Source organism: Rhagoletis zephyria, unplaced genomic scaffold, assembly GCF_001687245.7.
Source record: "Rhagoletis zephyria isolate East Lansing unplaced genomic scaffold, Rhagoletis_zephyria_1.1 Rzeph_scaffold_10712, whole genome shotgun sequence".
Classification (NCBI taxonomy): domain Eukaryota; kingdom Metazoa; phylum Arthropoda; class Insecta; order Diptera; family Tephritidae; genus Rhagoletis; species Rhagoletis zephyria.
In genome coordinates this window covers 3195-20673 of record NW_016167789.1, presented here as the reverse complement: position 1 = coordinate 20673, position 17479 = coordinate 3195, and the positions used below count along the sequence as shown (strand labels likewise).

Here is a 17479-nt window from a genome sequence, read left to right as displayed (position 1 = left end):
GCGCTTGACAGTTTTAATTAACATACTCGTACATACTTTCCTGACGATTGCGCATGCGCGGCCGCTTGCAGTAAATCAAGCATCGACCAATCGATAGCTTATCAAAAGCGAAAGTTGACACTCGTCTCGTATGGCTTGCTGATCACTTTTTCGCTGATTTATAGCTTTCTTGTGATTTTTATTAACAATTAAATTGAACTGAGCTGAATTTACCGCCAAATATTTGCTCGTAAAATATGTGTAATGCTTGAAATTAATTTGCAAGTTGCTTCGCGAACATAAAACACAAACTGATAAACTCTTTAAAAAGTGAAATTTGTTGGCGAAGTGGAAATTTACCATAAATAAATTTGATATAAAAATTGATAGCTGCATCCAACGCGCCAAAATGCCTTCAACTGCATATCCCCGTCTCATCTTTTACATATTCTGCGTCGCCTCGCTGCTCGCCGTTGTACGCTCCGATCCCACTGGCTGTAAGACAAATTCCTATATTATGTCTTATTTGTATTATTTACTAATGAATTTCGTAAATCCCTATGCGATGCCGCTCTATTATCGCTTTGTAAATATTTGCTTAACGTAAGTTTCGTGGGTACAGACTTTCGATTTTATTTTATGGTCGACTTTGGTTCTTGTTTGCTAACACATTTCTTTTTGTGTAAATATTTGCGAATAATTTGTAGACTGTGACGTAGTGACTAATAAATATTTGTGTGATGTATTTAGTTTTAAGTATTTTCGAGCTTTAAGTTTTAGCTTAAAATTTACAATTGACTCTAATAATTATATTAATATTTTTATTAAGTCCGAATTGGAATGAATTAAGTTTATATCGACTGCTGAGTGGAAGATCGACCTATCTCGTCCGCCAATTCGAAAATGCCCTATTTCAAGAACGCCCTATTTCAGATTTCGTTTCAAAAACGCCCTATATTTATCAGCACATTTTCAATACATTTTGACGTTAGATAGGGCGCTTTTGAACCGAATTCTGAGATAGGACGTTCTTGAAAAGTTTTTTGAGATAGGGCCTCCAATTATTCTGGACAGCTTCCGTCTAATGAACTGTCGAAGCTTGCCAGTGCTTGTCCTGATGATAACAAGTAAATCAATGTCAGAAATATCTAGCCAGCACCAGGATCAGTTGTCCAAGTCAAGGTGTTGAGTGCTAGAGCCAGTCTGGTAACTAAGAGAGATAACTTTTTTCGAGAGAATCTCCCCAGCTCCAGAAATATAAATCTCTGATGAATTCTTGTATGCTACAACCAGTCTTACCTCTGGTCCAAAAAGTTTAGCTTTGGTGAAAATACCCAATACTGGCTGTCACTTGTCAGAGCTTGTCATGGCTGCCAACAACAGGATTGGTTACTCCAGGCAGGATCCAGACAACCAATCCAGACACTGCTAAAATGTATCTCAGTTAAGGAAATCTTCCTTACGCCAAAAGTGGTTATCTCAACGGGAAACTATTATTCTGGCGCCAGTCTAGGCTCTAAAAAGATAAACTTGTAAGTCATTGGTCAACAAACATGCTTAAATACGTATTTACCTGTATTATAAAAACGAATAAAATGTGATACTTAAGTTCGTAGTATTTGTAAGACTGTGTTTTATTTTCCTAGCAGTAGACTTGGTTATGGTGAATAGATATTAATCCTTAAGAGTTTGGGTTGTAAATTATATAATCTTTACTAATAAATATAAACAAATATCTTGGAAACTAAGATGTTTATGGGAGAAATATTTTGTAAAAAGTGACGGTGACTAAGAAGAAGGTATTCGATCAGTCATAAGCACCGCACATTTTGAGAAGACACCAAGCAATCTAGGGAACTAACTAGTCACCCTTCAAAAGGCAAACCTAAATTTCATAACAGATCTATTACAACTACTAGTATTACTAAGTTTCATAACAGCCATTACAAAACTGCTGGCCATATCAACACCTTGCGGATTAGATCAGACGAATCCTGTCGTTACCCGAAATTGCTTGGTTTCATTAGAGCCAATTCTGTAATGTAAAATTCTGTATGGAAAAATCGGAAAGCCATATGGATACATACAAAAAGTGCGTAAAGCAAATAAAGATAAATATCGTCAACGATATATTTATATGGGTAATTCCGTGTCAAATCGATAAATGGTTGGACTCGACGCCTTTCGATTTGGGTGAAATTTGATCAGAAGTTTTTTTTCAACCTACAATGAAGTTCCACTAACAGAAAAAATAAATAAAAATTTTGCAAAAGTAATGCGAAATTCAAAAATTCACTATTTTTCCAGTTTTTCCAGTTAATATTTTGAATATCTCAAAAAATATTACAGCTGCAAAAGCGGACTCATTTTAAAGAGGATACTAGGGGCTACAAAAATATATGTATTAAAAAAAATTAATTGAAAAAAAAATCAAAAAATTGCAAAATTGCTAAATTTTTAAAATTTCATAAATCAAAAATATTTTCTTGAGCTAAATTTTTTTTGCTGGTACATACCTCTGCATGTTCTTGAAAGATTCTAAAATTTTCACGGAGGTGTTTTTGGTTTTAAAAGATATGATTTTTTGAGTTTGGGAGACCAAGATGTTTATTGTAGCAATAATAGTTTTTGAGATATTAAAAAAATTAACTTGAAAGACTGGAAAAATAATGAAATTTTGAATTTCGCATAACTTTTGCAAACATTTGTTTTTTTTTATTTTTTTTTCTGTTTGCAAAGCAACAACGCAAAAAAAATTAGATATAAGGCAGGCAATGGCAAACCTCTGAGTGTATTTCTGCCATGAAAAACAGCTTCTCATAAAAAGCCGTTCGGAGTTGGCGTCAAACTGTATGTCCCTCCCCCTTGTGTGACAATATCAAGGCCGCACATCACAAATAGGAGGAGAAGCTCGGCCAAACACTAACATATGTGTAAGCGCCTATCTATTATTATATTATTATTAATAATGGTTCTAGAGACAGTTCAAATTTATAATTTTGTTTACAAATTGTTTCAGAAATATGGCACGATGAAATCTCTGACTACTGCAATGGTTTTATAACACTTATGAAGATGTATGTTCATACAAGAAATTTTTCTTTGTGGTTGGAAAAAAATATTCGTACGTAATGTATATTTATTTGAAGACAAATTTTAGACAGAATGTTCACCAAAATTTTGGTCAGTGCACGATGAGTTAACAAGTTTCCCTGTTTCTAAAACACAAAACAATGTTGAAGCTTGGCATCGTTGGGAAATGAAATTCAGAGTTATATACTGGCCAATTCTTAATAATCCCGGGGAGTTTGTTCTCCATGAATTTTCTTCTCCCAAGAAAGATATCCCCCAATAATTAACTCCCAGGAGTAGCATTTTCTCCGAAAACTTGGGAGGAGTAAATTCGAACTTCGAAAAAGCTGTTTGACACTTTTTTGAGAGCTCAACTCCGCCATTTAATTTAAAAGATATTCGGAGAATTTTTATTTATGATAGGAGGAAAGGAAAAGGAGAGAAAACTGCCGGGGAATTTCTGTTCAGAATCGGCTTGATAAACTTATCAATGATTTGAAAGGCGAGTTGGCTTATGCGAAAGCTTAGCTCATGACAATTCAAAATGGCCAAAAAATATCCCAAAATATACNTCCCTGTTTCTAAAACACAAAACAATGTTGAAGCTTGGCATCGTTGGGAAATGAAATTCAGAGTTATATACTGGCCAATTCTTAATAATCCCGGGGAGTTTGTTCTCCATGAATTTTCTTCTCCCAAGAAAGATATCCCCCAATAATTAACTCCCAGGAGTAGCATTTTCTCCGAAAACTTGGGAGGAGTAAATTCGAACTTCGAAAAAGCTGTTTGACACTTTTTTGAGAGCTCAACTCCGCCATTTAATTTAAAAGATATTCGGAGAATTTTTATTTATGATAGGAGGAAAGGAAAAGGAGAGAAAACTGCCGGGGAATTTCTGTTCAGAATCGGCTTGATAAACTTATCAATGATTTGAAAGGCGAGTTGGCTTATGCGAAAGCTTAGCTCATGACAATTCAAAATGGCCAAAAAATATCGCAAAATATACTACGGTGACCATCCGTCCTGTATTATATGGGACAGTCCTCTTTTTTGACCCATTGTCCTGGTAATTTATCAAATGTTCTGTATTTCTTTTAATGTCCTGTGTTTGTCCCGTATTCGGTGTTCCGACGCCTTAACAGCTCATTAAAATGGCATGCCTATGAACGAGTTTTAAGTGATGTTGGTATATAATCGTAATTTTCTTTAAAAACATTTATTATTTTCTAATCTGAATGCCTGTGATTCGAATCGAGGAACAGATACAGTACAATACATGAAAGTAAAGCTCTTTTCCTAACAAAAACCATATAATACCAAATTTCCAACTTTGTGTAAAAAACTATAAAAGTTAATTCCGCAATGTTTCACTAAAATTTCAAACTTTTTAATTATAATCTTTAGAAAAAATATATATATATCGAACATACATACTTTGTATGAAAGAATGCGTAACACCGTCAAAAAAAAAATGCCAAAAATTCGCGGTAAGCCTTACCGACTTAAACTTGCACATTATTATACTAAATTTTAACGAATTTGTTTAACAAATTTTACGGGGTAAAAATATCGAGAAATTATCCTACAAATTTGTTATGTTACGATAAGGATACTGTTTCAGGGAAACAGTGTGGAAGAAATTTGTAAAATTATTTTTTGTCCCGTATTCGGCTCTCATAAATATGGTCACCGTGCCTATAGCTCATCTGGACTTTGGTGAAATATTAGGGCTGCTTGCAAATTTTTTTGTTTGCTACCATTGCAACCGTTTGTGTTTTATTGTTGTAAATTTACAAATGCATCGAATATGCAAATTCAAGAAGATCCTGAACTGCGTCATTGATTTCGAAATTCCAGAACACATNCAAAAACCATATAATACCAAATTTCCAACTTTGTGTAAAAAACTATAAAAATTAATTCCGCAATGCTTCACTAAAATTTCAAACTTTTTAATTATAATCTTTAGAAAAAATTTAGTTTGCAGTTCTGTAACTCATTAGAATTGAGTATAATAAAGTGCGAGTGGAAAGTGCTGCTTGCCTCTCTTTCAAGAAAAAAGGTCGAACATACATACTTTGTATGAAAAAATGCGTAACACCGTCAAACAAAAAAAATGCCAAAAATTCGCGGTAAGCCTTACCGACTTAAACTTGCACATTATTATACTAAAATTTAACGAATTTGTTTAACAAATTTTACGGGGTAAAAATATCGAGAAATTATCCTACATATTTGTTATGTTACGATAAGGATACTGTTTCAGGGAAAACAGTGTGGAAGAAATTTGTAAAATTATTTTTGTCCCGTATTCGGCTCTCATAAATATGGTCACCGTACCTATAGCTCATCTGGACTTCGGTGAAATATTATCGCTGCTTGCAAATTTTTTGGTTGCTACCATTGCAACCGTTTGTGTTTTATTGTTGTAAATTTACAAATGCATCGAATATGCAAATGCAAGAACATATGCCCAAGATCCTGAACTGCGTCATTGATTGCGAAATTCCAGAACACAAAGTTAAATAAAAGCTTGTAAATAATACAACATTTTTGCCCAAAATAGATTTAAATCCAGAACCTTACTTTCCAGAATTTTAATTCTACATCATTTTGTTCTTACAGAATTTTAAAATACAGAATTTTGGCCCGATATAATTCTAACTGCAAAGAATTTTTTCAAATTTTTTCCAAAATTTTCAACCGAATAATTTTTGAAAAGCAGAATTTTCTACCGTTCCCAAATCTATATACATATATATGTATGTATCTCTATATATTACTTTGTTATATTAAATTAAGTTTGAAAGAAACCTGAAATGTATGTAAGTTGAAAAATTAGTTACAGCTAGAGTTCTTTCTTTAGTCCATCCCGTAGCATATGTTTCACCATATTGGTACCAGTCCGAAAGAGGTTTAAGAAGGTAGTAGTGGAAAATATTTTTAAGAAGGTTGCCACCTGTTTGAAAAGTCGAATTTGGTTAATTTATGTTCAAGTTATATGAAATATGGGTGCCAAATGAGAGAGTGCTACGAAATATTTAGTTTGACATTTTAATTTTTTTGTGTTTGAATAGAGTTGGCACCTTTTGGAAAAGTTAAATTTATGTTATTTAACAAGTCAAATTATTAAGAAATGGCTATCAATCGAGAAGGGTTTGAAGTGGATTTATTTCTGAACTGCATTTGAGAGAGTTGCCACGTGTTTAAAAATCAAATTTTATTTTATTCAACAGTTAATTGAAATATGAATGTATAACAATATCAGACGAAAGAGATTAAAAAGGTTTTAGTTTGAAAATGCTTTTAAAGAAGGTTTCCACCAGTTTGAAAACTAGAATTTATTTAAATTATACACATGTCCAGTGAAATAGTGAAAAATGTTCCTAAAACGAAAGACTTTTAAGAAAACTTATGTTTGAAAATATTTTTTATTAGGGTTGCCATCTGTTTGAAAAAAAAATTAACGATGGCACTTTAGCGTGGGCCGAAAATCCGCTTTTTTAGAATTTTGATTGGTAATAGCAAAAATATGACAAAAAAAATAAAAAAAATANATTTTTTTTACTAAAATTGCAATAATCTTCGAAAGTATTAGTCCTACATACATGGTATATGGACCTTTTTTGTAGAAAATCGAAGTTAGCTAAAACATTTTTTTTTTAATACTTGAACTTTGGTGGACATGGGCTAGCCTAGGATATTGACCAAAAATTTTCACATTTCACACAGATTTATTTAAAGCATAATTAATCATATTTTTGCTATTACCGTAGCCCTGTCTATTCTGCTGTACTGCAAAAAACGTTCCCATACCCATAAAAGAACATCCCCAATATCTCCGATTCTTCATTAAAAAATCACGGACAAATATAAATGTTTATTTACAAAGTATTGTTACGATTATAAAATACATGGAAAATTTTCCTCATTTCTTTTAGAAAGTGTACGAAATGGAAAAGTGTTTTTCCTACTTCAACATGCAAATGCAAATATGTATACACATGTATGCAAGTTTGCGAACCTGTTCCAAACCAATCGTTAGAATCGTTAGTACTATGTACAATAGGGTGGTCCAAAAAAAGTAAAGTCAGAATTGGAATGCTCTCAGCCCCTTGTATTGTTCTATGCCGAAAAAATTTTAACCCTGTGTTTTTATTTTGAAATGAAAAAATATTTAGAAGCGCTCAAAGTTTTGTTTGTATTTTATATGGGGAAAAAAACCCTTTTTTCGTAGAAATGGTATAGTATTCTTGAAAATGAATATTTTTCGATCGGAAAACTTTCTCTTCGGGAGACTTCCAATAATAATACCCAATTCTTTATTTACAGTTTTTAATATTAATTATTTTTATAGGACAAAGGTAATGAGGGACCCATAAAAAATGGTAAAATAAGCAATCAGGTATTAATGTTGAAAGTCTACTGAAGAGAAACAAAAGTCTTCCGATCGAAAAATATTGATTTTCAAGAATTCTATACCATGTCTACGAAAAGTTGTTTTGTTTCATATAAAATACATGGAAAACATTGAGCGCTTTGGGCAACCTACAAATATTTTTCGCTTCAAAATAAAAAACGGGGGTGAGAGCATTAAAATTCCGACTTTTCTTTTTCACATGCATTTTTGGACCACCCCAATGTACAATGTACATGGTTTTGCAAATTTTATATACAATGTTAGCTTGTAATTGAACACGTCTGTCAGCTTGATTTACAACTATGGTCTTTACGCAATTGCTTCTACATATGGGCAGAGTACAAAACATACATATGTATGCATACCGCAAAACTGTTAACTATTCTTAGTATAATAGCTTGTTAATGAGGCTCATAAAAGAATTAAGAAGTCTTTACGATCGTTAAGTTTTCAAAGAAAGTGAGTTCAAGATGCAAATTAAATGTATGATGTATGAGTATATGCATGTACATAGTTTTGTGGGAACATTAGGCTGGGTCGCGGGGAAAAAATTTTTAAAATCCAACCCTTTTCTATTTATGTACTTATCAAATTTTTAATTTTCATTCGCCGAAATACTCGTGTAAATACTAAAATATGTATTGATTTATATCATTTACTTTCATGAGATTGGAACGAAAATTTAGTGGCGAAATTCCTATAAATAAATATGTAATTGCAAAAGACTGACTTTGGGCCAAATAGAAGACATTGTTAAACTTATGAGATAATAATTTTTGTACGTAGACTTATTTAGTAAACTAATATTTACCGGCCACTTTTATGTGCCTACGTACCAATCAACGAAGTCGATAAATATGTCAAAATTGGTTATTCAACTTGGCCGAAAGGAAATTGGAAAAGTGAACATATCGCTGTTATATATTTTTGAATGCACACGCGACCAACATTGAAAACGCAAACTTTTTTGCTTTGAATTGTCATCAACCCGGTCTAATGTACAAACATATGTATCAACAGTGTGCACAGCATGTAGTTACATTTAATTTTTTAACCTACCGGTACAATACTTAGACAGGTTTATCTATATTTTGCATTAGACTGAGTCAAAAAAATTTTATAAATACCCGAAGCGGTTATCTCCGTTACTTGAAAGCTTACTTGGAGAGGATTTGGTCGTAATAAAAAATTTCGTGACAAGGAAATAAACAAAATTGACCCCTGACCTGAGCAACATCTAAATTAGAAAAGGTGTTTCTAACAGTCGTTGCCCCTCGGTAGGTAATGGCAAACCTTCCAGCCATGAAAAATCTTCTCCAAAAATCCATTTGTCGTTTGAATGCACATCACAAATGGAAGGAGAAGCTCGGCCAAACACTTAGCAAAAATTTAAGTACCAAAATATTATATTATTATATAACTAAATGAGAAGCCATGCATTTTCCTACTAGCTTTGATCGCAGCATGACCAAGCCCATAGCACTGATTACCGATCGGACATCACGTAATTGAGCAGCCAGTCGACTAATTTCTTAGTGGCAGCTTCCCTCTTCACCAACTCTTCTGACAAGCTTCGACTTAAATACGTAGAAGTTAGCCAGCGCCTCTTTTTAGCTTTTAACCCCAGTCTTCTCAACCCTTGGAGGGTTGTGAGTGGAGAAAAAGCTCATTGGTGACCACACAGTGACCTATGGCGTCAGGAATAAAGTGGAAGCCCCAAGAACACTGCAGCATCGAGATCCACAGTCAGTAAAGCACTCAGTGCGCTTTAGTCTGACCACAGCCTTATCTACAATGTTGACGAGCGCAATGTTGAGTTTGGCATTAAGTACTAGATGCGAGTTGTCCTAAGTGTCCCACCTTCAAAGTCTATTAAAAATGGACAAATATATTGAAGTCGGTACTCGCTGGTTGGTTGGTTGGTAGTAGGTCCATCAAGCGGTGCCGCAATCCTCAGTTTCGAAACGGGAGGCTTCTCCTGGGACTGGGTTGCATGGAAAATATATATCGAAGTAAAGCTTCAGCAATTCAATATGGAGGTTACATGACAACGCTCTACGCTTTCGTAGATGGTTCGCCAAAATACCTGGTCCTGCAGGCTCTATTAAAGAAACGGCTGTTCAACGCCCCGCGATCAAAGAGCTCCGCTGACTTTCTGAACCAAGCTCTCGGATAGAGTCGACTTCTCTTCAAGTGCCAATGGGAGAGCTGAACGCAGATTCCTGAAGTAAGGATCCCAGTTGCGGCTTTGATATTTCTGGAAGCTGACCTACTTGACCTCGTTCCTGTCAATAAAAAAAAGTATGTATTCGTAGGAACATTTTTCCTTGGGTCTGTGGGTACTTTTCTTGGTGTGTAATGATTAATATAGAAATAATTTTGAATGACAACTTTTTCTAGATTTTGTTCGCATTTTTCGATATTTAATTAGCATTAAAATTAAAAAAATCCACACTGAAATGTCTCTTTTAGGGCAGACTTCAAATCAATCGTAACGCGAATAACATACGGTGGCAAGAATGTAAATATGGAAAATACATTTTAGGAAGTTTTGGCTAATTTTCTTTTTTTTATAAAATGTTTATTATTTTATAATGAAAGCATAGTTTACAATCTAAAAAAAATGCAAATCAAAATTTAAAACTTTGGACAAATTTTAACAAATGTTTTTAGAAATTATCAGTTTTTGTAGCCCATTAAATTTTAGTATAATAAAGTGCAGATTTGAAGTAGCTAGGATCTACCGTTGATTTTAGGCAATTTTTGTTCGCGCATTTTTTCCATACAATGTATTTTCGACAATTTTTTTGTATGGAGAAAATTAGGAACAGCTTGCACCACAAAAAAAAACGAAATTCAACAGCTGCTAAAATTACAATTTCATAAAACATTATAAAACATTAAATGAGCGAAAGGAAAATTGCCAAACAATGCTAAAATGAGTCTTTCCTTTTTATATTGCATCCAAAGGAAAGCTTTCTGAGATTTGTTTTTGGGCACTAATTTGTGTGTGGTTTTGCCTAGGCTAAACTAGTTCTACTTACATGCGATAAGATAAATCGGTTAGGTGATAGGAGAAACCAATTAAGCTTAAGCTTAAGTAGTAGATTCCAGTATGAATATTTAGGCTTCTGTGCCCTTCAAAAAAATATCCCTCCTCAGAATAACTCCGGCTAGGCAGTTCGCAGTATTGTTGCATTCAACATATTTCCGAAAAACAAATTTATCCGAAAATCGGTTCGGCCAGTAACATATGTATGTATTAGGGTAATTGACTCGATTTTTAAACCGGTTTCCACCGTTTTTTTATATCTATAGGCGGTTTTTTTTAAGTCATGATATTTCAGAAATCGAGTAAACCGGATTTTTCATCGAGTAAACCCGTTTTTTTTAACACAAATCTTAACTTCTTCAATTTAAAGGAAATCACTAAAAAATTATATCCAAGGTTATTTGTTGATGTTCAACATATGTATGTATATTTGATTACAATAAATAAATGTTGGGAGCTTATACGTTTTTCGCTCGAGCTTCTCCTTCATTTCTTCTTCTGCGTCTTGATGTTGAGACATAAATTTCAACTTTTGCTCCATCTCCGAAGAAGCATTTTTATGGTGGTTGGTCATTGTCTGCCGAGGTGCGACCGCCATTTGAAAAAAAAACTTTGTTTGCTGCTTGGCTGGGACCAGAAATGGAATCATGGACCTACCGAGTGGCAGTAGGCACCTAAGCACTCGACCACGGCGGCAAGAGCACAACTCAAATCCGAAAAAGTCAGAAAAATAAGAATAAAATATCAAAAATTATAATTTGCAGCGGGCGCGTTGATGTTGTCACACAAAGAGGACGGATCTACAGCTTTACGCCGACTCCGAACGGCAATTGTGTTTTTTGGGAAGCCCTTTGCATGGCAGAAATACTCTCGGAGGTTTGCCATTGCTTGCCTAGGAGCGACCTAAAAACATATTCTTATTATGTTAGTCGGAACGTGGGCTTGAACCCAGTAACGGCAGAATGGTAGCGCGCACTGCTAACCACCAGACCACAACGGCCGTAAAATAAAACCAAAAGTGAATTTTTCAGTAATTTGTATTTGTTTTACTTTTGATCCAAAAAAAAAATTCTGCTTTGCTTTTTTCTACATAAAACCTCTCTTTACCGTAAATAGTTTATTGTAATCTTTGGTCGTGATCTCATACCAACATAAGCATTTTCACTGTATGAAAACAATGTAACTGGTTTATCTAGTTTTTTTTTAATTTCAAAATCGGGAACTTTTTTTTTCAAACTACAATTTTTCGAATGACTCGAAATCCAGCTTTGGAAAAAAGGCGAATTTACGAACTCCCTAGTATATATATAACAATAAAGGTAAGCTAAATTTACATCTTCCCGTTCTCGTTATTTTAACCATACAAACCACACTTTATCTTTTGCATGGTAAATCTCTTTGGGTCTCTATATAACCTGTTAATTTTAAAATGGTATTTTAGCAAACCTAAAAAAAAAAACAATCTGGCTTTTTTTTTGTTTAATACATTAATTATTTACATTTGTCATGATTGAAAAAAATTAGGCATCAAAATCATAAAATAGTTGGCATTGTGGCTTCCAGCAGTGGAATTCTGACAATCGCTACGCTTAAGTTTCGTACCTAAAATTGTCCAAAAGAAAAGCAGTAGGGCCTAAAAGTATTCAACATGGAAGATTATCATATGCAATGCGCAATCATGCATGCAGCAAGATGTTGCGTGTTGTTAGGGGCGCCTGCTATTAGTTTGAAGATTTTTGGTGATCAAAATTAGCGATAGCAAATGTTGGTATTCAGCTTGAAAATCGCTATTACTAATTTTCATTGCCAAAAATCTCCAAAAGAATAGCAGGTGCGCCTAGAACCATGCAACATGTAGTTCCACGGCTTTCAGTTTTGGCTGATTACGCTTTGCATCTCTTACTTTTTCATGTTGTATACTTTCAGTCTCCACTGCTTTTTACAGAATTTTGGCGGCGAAAATTAGTCAGAATTCCACTGCAGGCGCTCAGTGGGAGCTCTATGAGTATATAAGCTTATAAAATTCTCCTCCTCAAATCACAAAATATCATTTCCCAATGCATCAGATCACAATTCTCTAGCATTTAATCCAAATCTTTAGCCCGAAAACAGCGCCGCTATGAAGACTCCAACGAAGACATCGCCTACGAAGCCGCCAAGCAATTGGGACAACTAAATTACCGCCTTAATCAGTTGGCTTTCGAAGAGCAATCACGCCAAATATCTCTACCAAATATGACCATCAACGATTTGGTGAGTCGCATACCCTGTACCTGTGAGGAGGGTATATGCAAGTGCTGTGCGGGTGAGTAACAATTTGCGATTTTACCTAATAATATAATTCCAATGTATTATTCTAGGCTTCCTATCCGTGATCGGCTTGAATAGCTGCACCGAGGTGGTCTATAAACCCGAGGAATTCTCTTTCGAACTGCGCATGCGTGTCAACAATAATGTGTGGTTCAAACGGAAAGTGTCAGGCCAAAATCCGCCACCTTTCTGTTTCCGTCCACCGCGTTTCAACTTCGCGCGGGCTTGCATACAGTTCCATGACATTTGGTTTGTGGGTCGAAATATGCATGTTTGCATGCTTTTGTCGGGCTCATTTCAAGGATACGAATTGTTTGAGCGGTGAGTGTGCAAAAGAATAGTAAAAATGAAGCTGACATGAAGGAAATAATTTATTATTCATCCCTTTCTCAGCAACTTCGATTGCTTGCTCTTCGGCGATAAGGGCGTGAAAATTGTGAAGCCAGAGCAAGGCTATCCGGTGCGCCCCACTGATGTGGACATTGATGATAGCGACGATGAAATAGAGGAGTATGATGAAAATGTTGTGCGCAGAAGACGACGCAGACGCCTGAGCAAAGTAATGCGTTCCAAGCGTCAGGCTTAATTCATTTGCCATCCTCCTTGACTGATAAACTAATCTATAATTACTTATCTTTAATTAATTTATATTTTTATATTTCAAATCACCGCAAAGCTCATAGGATATAATTTATGTGTGGGCATTTTCTCTGCGAAAATTAATTAACATCATCCATCATCGTAAAAGATCATTCTTGTAAGATTACCTAATTTTCGATAATAAAACTGACAATGCGGATCCCTCTGTTTGTCGCTATACACAATATCTCGAGTGGACATGAAGATATCAAGCAAAACTTAGGGGGGAGTATTGATTTATTCGATATTATCATATTTCCTTAGGTGTCTAAATAACAAAAACATAGAAATCGGACGAAATATATTAGTTTTTTTAATACATACATATATAGAGATTCTAAAACAAAAGTCGTCAAATGAAATTATCAATTCGTAAAACGAACTAAAGTTTTTATTCAAAACTAAAGTTAGTAGTTCGTATTCCTACTTTTGTTTTGAAATATTACAAGAAAACGATCCGCATAGTTCGGACCAATTTTCTAACATTTCCGATCCAATTTTTTTACGTTTGTTGCCAAATTTTTGCTGAGAACGTCGACATAAACAGCTGCCATTATTCCTCTTTCGTTTTCTAGCAAATTACCTACAACAAATTTTCGAAAATAGCCCCGAACCTTGTGAGACCCGCTCGCATGTATTACCGCTGACAGTGTTTTCAAGATAGATCAGAAGGCTTACACCATACCCGTGTACGGTTTTCTGAATTCTTCAGCTCATTGGGCCAAATTACTTATTACCAAAATGCGGTTGGCATGTTTACAAATTGTTTCGCAAACTCCGCTCGGTTTTCCTATTCGTTTCTTAATTTTTTCTTGTTCGTAATGGAAATTAGCGGTCATTTTTTTTTTGCGAAACATTCCAAATGCAAGCTTTCGATCAACTCCCTTGATGAAATTTCAGGACTCTTTGCAACTTTTTTTCTATTAATGAGCTCAACATGTATCGCCAACGACTCTCCTGAGTTGGTTACCTTGAACACCATAGTGTCCTGGCTCGCACACAAGTTCAAGCCCATTCCGTCTAGCAACGGAATTCAGCCTCAACTTACATTCCTGGACTATTTCTGAAAAGTTTCGAGTGGTTTCCAAAGCCTTTGGAGCGGCTTGGCTATTACTACATACCATGATTTTGTGTCCGAGTCTATGCGACCATCATGAAAAAAAGCATTTTGCTGCCATTTGGCAAACCTCCGAATGCAATGTATTTTCTCCATGAAAAATCTTCGCACAAAAAATACTTGCAGCTTATAGGCGGCGTAAACCTTTAGGTTTACAAATGGGAGGATACGCTAATTCTTTAAAACTAAATAAACGATACCGATTTAAATTGTTATCTTTTAGATTTCTTTTTGTGGGACTGGGTTTATGCGAACAATCTCACGACTATGGGATAATTGACAACACCTATTCACTTATTTGGCGACTAATGCCATTGCATTTGTCATTTTAAAAACAAGAATTAAGTCATTGGGCTGTAATTTTAAATAATTTGTTTCAGTTAGCGCACTTTCTATTCGAATCGGGGCAACTTCCTATAAGCTTTACGGCTCTATTCTGTATCACTGAAGAATTCTTGTCACAGTTTTTATTACGGAAATAAATATGAAAAAGTTTAAATTTGTCAGTAAACAAATTTTTGTCACCGATACAGAATTGGGCTATTGAACTTACCTTAATTTATCTTTAAGTTATATTTTACATATATTAAGTGTATATATGTTACAAATGTCATTGTAATACCTAAAAACTTGCAAATAAAATTTACAAAACGTAGCGGAACAAATGCTCTCAAAGGCACAACACGCCTACATGAAAGGTAGATTAGAAGCAGCTCTCGATAACAGAGAAATCGTGTTAGGGGTCATCCTCTAAATGAGGTGGGCATTCAACAATGTCTCAACGCAAGCCATTTTATGTAGAAGGACGACGATAGAGGTTCATCCCGCAATTTCGAACCGGATACGTGTCGAGTTGCAGAAGTGTCTCGGTACAGTGGGGTAGGCATGGCAGCACCAACCCGGTCAACAAGGGTATGATGCTACTTTGGTCGCTGGTGGTCAACAGGATACCGAATGGACGACTTGCCGAACTTACTGCATACGCGTAAGATATTTCTGTCATTGTAAGCGGAAAATGTCTGTCCACACTGAGCTCACTATTAACCAAGCACTACCAGTGATAAATCTTTGGGCAATCGAAGTGTTGCTTAGTATTAACGCAAAAAAGACATATCTGATACTCTTCACCAGAAAATACAAGGTTATGGACTGGTCTAAGCCTAATCTGGATGGGGTGACCCTCCAGGTGAAGCAAGACACCAACTATTTTGAAATAATGCGCGATAGTTAGCTGCCGTGGTGCCTCAATGATCACGGATCTGCATTTTGGGAGGAACTTCAAAGCCACCACAGAGGCCGAAGGCTGGCGTAAAAGGATGAGGAATCCTGGCTCGGTGAATGTCTACACAGAAGGATCGCAGATTGAGAAGGGCATTGGACGGCAGTTGTGTGCGTAGAGCTCGTCCTCAACACATCCTTTAAGCTCCCAAACTACTGTAGCATTTTCCAGACTTAGGTATTGGCTATAAGGAGGGCGATGGAGCTACTGTAAAGCAATCTAGCAGATAAGCAGATGGATCTCTATATCGTCAGTAAGGCTGCGATAAAGACGCTACTATCGCACCAAACTTCCTCCAGAAATATAACGGAGTGCAGCTCTGGATTTACTACATACCAATAGTGACGTAGTGGTGGTAGTGACGCTGTGGTGTAGTGGTAAGCAGTGCGCGCTTCCACTCCACAAAACCTGGGTTCAAGCCCTGGTCAAAGCAACATCGCAAAAAAATATAGAAAAAAGGTTTTTTCATAACAGTGGTCGTCCCTCGGCAGGCAATGGCAAACCTCCGAGTGTATTTCTGCCATGAAAAGCAGCTTCTCATAAAAATACAATCGCCGTTCGGAGTCGGCGTAAAACTGTAGATCCCTCCGCTCTGTGTGACAACATCAAGGCGCACGCCACAAATCGGAGGAGAAGCTCGGCCAAACACTAACATATGTGTTAGCGCCAATCTATTATTATTATTATTAATAGTGACGTATATCTGTATTGGATTTCGGAGCACAGCGGAGCCGCGGGCAACAAGCAGGCCGATAGGCTTACCAAAGAAAGTGCTTCGTCAGAAACAATGCTAATAGAAGAGGTGGCGATTTCCCTCCCCGCTATTAAACGGGAACTCGACCTTTGCATGATCCTGAAGGCGTGGAATAAAACATAAAGCTACAAGGTGTCCAGAATTATGTGCAGAGCATAGGACATGAAGCTCCCAAAATTTCTTATTTCCCTCAAGAGCGAAGACGCTAGGCTACTGGTGGCATTGGAAGCCTTTAAACTCTGTAAGATCTGTGGACGATGCAGAACGAAAGAGGAGACAGTGGAGGATAACCTCTGCGAAGGTTCTGCTCTTTGCAGACTGCGGTTTAGTTTTCTGGGAGCAGGTTTTCTACCTAATATTGCAGCCGCCGCTAAGGTAGGGTATAACAAGGTGTTCCAGCTTGCTAAGAGGACTACGATGCTCTCCAACATTGCTCCTGGTACGCAGTGATTAGCTGTCCAAAGTGATAGTACTTTATTTGGTAGCGCTAGGACCTTAATAGTCTCTGCGAATCCACGCAGTGGCTGGCCAGCTTGCCTAACTTTCCAAAAAGCAACTAAATATTCCAGAATCCTATATATACTACATATGCGCATATGTATACAAATCCTATGAGCATGTGTGTATGTGTGTCCGTGTCAGAGTGAATGGAAGTGTACCACAAAAGCGCAACACAACTTGTTGCACGCGTGCTCAATGCAGCAGGATAACTGAATAAGAATGCAAGCTGTTGCTCCTTTTGTAAAGGAAGTGCGAAAAAATTCAGTGCAAAAGCGGGGAGTATAATAAAAAATAATGGCATGGAAATTTTTAAATCAAAAATCAAGGGCATAAGTGCTGCCACTCGAGCGTAAATA

General features: G+C 36.0%; 1 protein-coding gene across 1 annotated transcript; it reads left to right on the top strand.

Annotated features, from left to right (window-relative positions):
* The first annotated feature begins 82 nt into the window (after nucleotides 1-82).
* Nucleotides 83-13659, top strand: LOC108376607 (uncharacterized). The gene is made up of 4 exons (XM_017632832.1): nucleotides 83-476; nucleotides 12625-12828; nucleotides 12884-13154; nucleotides 13227-13659. Exons 1-4 carry the CDS (start codon nucleotides 389-391, stop codon nucleotides 13417-13419), a joined length of 756 nt encoding a protein of 251 aa, XP_017488321.1. The 5' UTR covers nucleotides 83-388; the 3' UTR covers nucleotides 13420-13659.
* The last annotated feature ends 3820 nt before the right edge of the window (nucleotides 13660-17479 follow it).

What these genes read in the sequence shown, in the direction of transcription:
- LOC108376607 (XM_017632832.1), top strand. Translation starts at nt 389, where the DNA reads ATGCCTTCAACTGCATATCCCCGTCTCATCTTTTACATATTCTGCGTC. An exon ending in TATATGCAAGTGCTGTGCGG is followed by an intron (nt 12,829 to 12,883) that starts GTGAGTAACAAT and finishes GTATTATTCTAG; the next exon opens with GCTTCCTATCCGTGATCGGC. An exon ending in GGATACGAATTGTTTGAGCG is followed by an intron (nt 13,155 to 13,226) that starts GTGAGTGTGCAA and finishes TCCCTTTCTCAG; the next exon opens with CAACTTCGATTGCTTGCTCT.